The 6000-nt window shown below is 39.4% G+C and overlaps 1 protein-coding gene across 3 annotated transcripts in view; it reads left to right on the forward strand.

The window, feature by feature from the left end:
• The window catches only part of LOC124596001 (cytochrome P450 9e2-like), a 308825-nt gene extending 303143 nt beyond the window's left edge, over positions 1-5682 (forward strand). For all 3 annotated transcript variants that reach the window (XM_047134950.1, XM_047134949.1, XM_047134951.1), the window contains exons 8-9: positions 4988-5177; positions 5232-5682. In XM_047134950.1, the coding sequence (XP_046990906.1) occupies positions 4988-5154 (167 nt within the window). In that variant the 3' untranslated portion in view covers positions 5155-5177; positions 5232-5682. The remainder of the gene's footprint in view (positions 1-4987; positions 5178-5231) is intronic.
• Positions 5683-6000: the final 318 nt, after the last annotated feature.

A 6000-nucleotide genomic window follows, 5' to 3' on the forward strand; every position in this document is an offset into this window, starting at 1 on the left:
AACTGTCCTCTTCTCTCTCTCTCTCTCTGTCCACAACCTTCACACTCTGACACCAGCATGACATCTTCTGTGTAAATGCCCATGAATCTGTGAATTATAATTTTATAATATTGCAGCCATATGTTAAAAAATTATTTTCCATCTTTAATGGTTATATTTACACTATGAGTATTACAATGTATACCCTTAAGAGACTGTTATGAATGAGTATTACAAGAACACAGTAACGATTTAGCTAAATAAATATCCACTTTCCCTTTCCTGGTAATACCTCTGGTAATGGAAAGATCATGTGGCTCATACAATGGTGCCACATTGTTACAATCTCTGGCACTATTTTGACATATGACAATGTCAATGTCAGAAGTGACAAATGCAGGTCACAGGGATGTACTGGCTGTTAAATATGCCACACTGTGTGTTAATTGTTTTTCACTGCGCATAATATCAGCCACACTATGTATCCCCAATATGTACTCATATTCTGTGATATGGAAACTGGTCTATAAGGTGTGAAATATGTTTATTCAATAATGATAAATCAGACAGGTCAGACATTTTTTAACAAATAAGTAATGTCTTCATATACAAAATAACTGCCAGCCGGAGTGGCCGTGCGGTTCTAGGCGCTACAGTTTGGAACCGAGAGACCGCTACAGTCGCAGGTTTGAATCCTGCCTCGGGCATGGATGTGTGTGATGTCCTTAGGTTAGTTAGGTTTAAGTAGTTCTAAGTTCCAGGGGACTGATGGCCTCAGAAGTCGAGTCCCATAGTGCTCAGAGCCATTTGAACCATTTTTGAACAAAATAACCTATTCTTCCAGTGCCCTGCATGGTATGATATGTACACACTATTAATTTTCAGTTTAACATGCACTTAACAATGGCTATGAAGCCGAAATCATGACTGTGTAAAATAAATGAACAATTAACAGTCAAATGACAGAAATTTCTTCCAAAAATTCTACCTGACTGGCTCTTCACAAAGGAAAGATCATTAATTTTCTTTGAGTATTTAGAATGGATGGCGTATAACATTACCATGGTGTATATCATAACCAAATGTAACTGCTGTTCATATGGGGAATTTGAATTTGCCAAAAAACTGTGTTTTCCTGACCTGAATTGTTTACTTCTAACTTTGGCAGTCTGTTTTCAACTCCTCATTTTCTGTGAATGGCTTTTTCTTCTGTGTATATTTCATGACTACATTGAATGACCTCCACACTCTCTATAAGAGAAAAACAGGATAAAATATTTATTTTATCCTGTTTTGTTGTCTGAGCCATATATAAATGCAAAGAAGTGTAAATTCCTATTGGTTATGACTCAGATTTATGAAGTTAAGAAATTTTATAAACACACCTAGCTTTCTTTTCCATTTTTGCTGCAAACTTTTTGTATTGTATTGCAGCTTTCATGAGGTATGATATAGAGGTCAACTCCTAACATAGTATAGTGTTAACTGAAAAGAGTTTTATGCGTTAAGAACCATAATTTTCATGCCAAACTTACATTAAGAGAAAGATGCTACAATGTTAGTCATTGTTGTTGTTGTGGTCTTCAGTCCTGAGACTGGTTTGATGCAGCTCTCCATGCTACTCTATCATGTGCAAGCTTCTTCATCTCCCAGTACCTACTGCAATCTACATCCTTCTGAATCTGCTTAGTGTATTCATCTCTTGGTCTCCCTCTACGATTTTTACCCTCCACGCTGGACTCCAGGACCTTATTCTCATAGTCAACTGTAATATCACAGAGTGATCAATTTGGTTGTTTTTGGCGTGCCTGATGTTTGCATACATTTTGTTCCAGTTAATTTGCAGTACTTTTCAACATTCGTAATGTGATCATTGAGGTCTGCTCTGTGAAAGCCACTGAATGTTGCCTCAGTAGTCAAAGAGACATCAGTGATTTCAGTTTCCATTCTAATATCTTACTTCTAATGTGTGTGTAGTTGTCGGGAAGTAAAATTATAAACAGTCTACATTCCTTCCTTACATGAACTGGGAGGAGGGTCATTGTATATACACACTAATATTTCAATGTTTGATTCTCAACCATTATTGCAGAATCTTTTTGTCATTGCTACAGAGAGCCAAATTTTCATTTATATTGTTATTATAGTAAATATTTTTTTATCCTCATTACCAATATTATTATGTATATACAGGGTGAAGCGAAATTTGTGCACTCGGGCTCCCCAGCGTGGCTCCTCATATGCCAGTGATAAAAAAATGTCTGTCACAAAATTTCAACCGGCGAGTACATCCAGCAGAAAAAAGACTTTGAAGAGTGACAATCTGGCAACACTGTTACCACATGTATGGTAATTACCTCTGTCAGCACATACTATCTGTGCTGTAAAGTTAGTGAGGTGGATAGAGTTTTGGGTTAGCCTGCAGGAGGTCGAGGGTTCGATCCTGGGTTGGGGCGCATTTCTTTTATTTGCTAATTTCGTTCTGAGATTTCGTACTGTAATATACACTGGTTTCTTAGGTCACATGTATCTTAAATTTACAATATTTAGTAACGCTGAACATAAAAAGTACGTGGTTGACCAATAAAAAATAGACTGTTAAAGCAAACGACCAGACATCTCAGAAAAACTATAAAAACAATATCAATTTTAAGATTCTTAAGATGGTATCAGAGTACAATAACACAACATCTACTTGTCATTTATACTACACATAATATGAGGACTCAGATGTTGCACATTAGCAAGCAATTGCAATAATAATGTCCATATTAATGACCGCATGACCTCCACAACAGAATACGTTGTCCACAGAACAACAGATGCTCAAAGCTACCTCCCTGCATGTCCAAACACTGCGCAATCCACCACAGCTCTGGACCCTTAGCAGCAAAGCTGAGTCCACCGTAAGAAGAGCGGCATGAACACGCACTACCAATTCTTCCACATTCACCGGCGGAGTAGAGTACACGTGCTCCTTCAGGTGTCCCCACAGGAAGAAATCCAGGGGATTTAGATCAGGTGAATGCATTGGCCGTACAACTGGACTTCCATGTCCAAGCCATTCCCCTGGAAATGTTCTGTCCAAATACTGTCACACATTTATTCCAGAGTGTGGAGGTGCACCATCATGTTGGAACAATATCCTCTGCTGAATGTGTAGTGGAACACCTTCCACAGCATCAGGCAGATAGTTTGAGAGGAATGCATGATACCTTCACGCAGTCAACCAATCAGGCAACATGTAGGGCCCCATACACCTGTTGCCCAATATTCTGGCCCAGAAGTTGATACCAAAGTGAACTTGATATCCACGGCCGCAGGTGACGTGCGGGTTAGCCTCACAGCAGTGGTGGGCATTGTGCATACTGAAGACATCCTTAAGAGTGAATGCTGCTTCATCCGACCATATTATGGTGTTCACAAAGTCATTGTTGGCTTCCTGTTGTTGTTGGAACCATTCACAGAACTGCATCTGCTGCTGCGGGTGTTGCGTGAAAGCATAATGACAGGGGTGCAGCACATACTTGTGCAGCATGTTAACGACTGTGCATTGTGAGACACACAGCTATCTTGCTATGGTACATGTACTTCACTGACGTTCTTGGTGTATGACCCCCAGAATAGCTTCCTCAGTAGCTAGAGTACAGCTAGTCCATGGATGACCTCTGTCGTGATGGTGGAAGAGGAGAACCTAATTCCTGAAGGCATAGCTCCAGATTACGAAACACATTTTTATCTGGATGGCATCAACGGGGATATCTAGCCACATATTCAGGAGCGGTAAGACCAACCATGTTATTAGATGCACCAAGGATCAGAAGCATATCCACATATTCATCATTTGTGTATGCCATATGTCTACCATACTGGTTTAGATTTTTATAATGAGAAAATTCTATATGTGTACACATGTACACTGGAGTCTGTGACAGGCAGGTTACTCCACTTGCAACAAGTCCCTGTCTGGTTGACAGCCCTTACAGTATAAACACGCCGTCAGTATAAACACATGCCTCACGAACATTACCCCTCTGACACTAATAACAGTAATAATGCATTGAGATGTGTACTAAACGGCATGTGGTTACCAGACTCAGTGTTGAAAGGCATAATTAGTGGGACCATGGTGATAACACATACAAATAGTAACTGAGTTTGGACATTATTTGCAAAGCACGTTGCTGGTCCTATTTGTAACGTAAGGTCCTAATGAAATGTAATGGATCTGAACGAGGCAAGAATAATAGTTGGTACTAATCTATGGAACCATTGGAGAAGAGTCCAAAGAAAACAGGTTTCGCATCTACTAGATGAAGTATTGGCAATAAATTCATGTCCACGACATGGAAAGGGCTTGTTTCAAAGCTGGCCAGTCTTCCATTTCTACTACTGTAGTATGTAAGCACAATTATTTTCTAGAGGATCTGCTGCAATTGCTGTTGATGATTAAGATGCCAGATGCCATACCACCTGGACAAATAAAAAACATTGTCTCAACCCAGGATCGAACCATAATCCTACTGCATGCTAACCCAAAACTCTATCCACTGCAGCACAAATAAGAAGTGCTGACAGAGGTAGTTACCATACATGTGGTTACAGTGTTGCCAGATTGCCACTCTTTAACATAAATTTTCTGCAGGATTTAATCGCTGGACGAAATTTTTTGAGAGACATCTTTTTACTACTGGCATGTGAGGAGACACGCTGCAAAGCCCGAGTGCGCGAATTTCGCTTCAGACTGCATAATTCTTTTTTGTTGCAACTGCATAGCACACCTGCTGGCACACAAAATTTAATCATTCTAATTGGAAATGAGTCACAGCTGAGAACTCATGTTTGAAGTAGAAGTATTGAGATGCTGATAATGATATAATTTGGTATTTGCTTATGCCTGTATCACAGGATACCTTCAGCTAACTTCTACCATAGTTTATTGTTACAGAATCAATAATTATGACCTATACACTGTTAAAGCATTGGCATTTGTTCTACTCTGTTGCAGCTAATCGTTTTGCACTGATGGAGGCCAAAGTGCTGTTGATCTATCTATTGTCACAGTTCACCATTGAGCCATCAGATCGGACACCCAGTCCACTTAAATTCACAGCTACTGGTTTCAGTCTAATGGTTGATGGTGGTCTTTGGTTGAGTATAAAACCACGAAATTAAGAAAATATATACACACTGAATATGTGCTACAGAACTCATGGGGGGAAAAAGCATGATGGAATACGTGCATGAGGTATTCTAACCTCCAACTATTTCCTTCGATACATAATTAATTCCTATATCTATTTGTACTGGCATTACAAAGTCATGACAGGATGACTAAGTCAAGCTCAAGCTAAAACTTTTCATTTGATCAGAAGATTAGAGTTTTACATGTGTTCACTTGCATGAAGCACTACTGTGTTGCGAGGGTCAATAGCACCCAAAACTATAGTCGAGGACCATCTCTTGTGCTGTACTCACCCACAAGGTACATTTGTGGTTTCCTTCTGTGAAAACCTTCGCCATTGTGGTTACACTTTCAATTTTGTGAAATTGAGGATTCGTGGACAATGGCAGGTTCATACAGTATGGAGAACTGAATTTACAGCAAGTACTGATGTGAATATGTATGGTTTGATGGTTAATTAACATTTCAGAATATTCCATGAATTTGATATTAAATGGGAATCTGATTTCTAATCTAAACAGTTTATTACTGGTATGTTTGGTTGTTAAATCACTGCTCTAAAAATGATACAGTGGGAATAAATGGTACCAGGCCCAAGGACACCTTCACATCTTCTTTCAACAGACTGGCAACAAGTCAGTGGTCACAGCATCCTTGTAACATACTGCGCTGGTACAGTTGTGAAGCTGACAACTGATTTCAGCTGCCTTCCATGAGACATGTGTTATAGTATAAAACTCGAGGTTTCCCAAGGAGACTTTATATTTACTAAATAACATAATAAGTACTCACCATTCTAATACATAGGTGCCTGTAGGCCATGCCAGCTTGCACTT

This window comes from Schistocerca americana, chromosome 2, assembly GCF_021461395.2.
Source record: "Schistocerca americana isolate TAMUIC-IGC-003095 chromosome 2, iqSchAmer2.1, whole genome shotgun sequence".
Classification (NCBI taxonomy): Eukaryota; Metazoa; Arthropoda; class Insecta; order Orthoptera; family Acrididae; genus Schistocerca; species Schistocerca americana.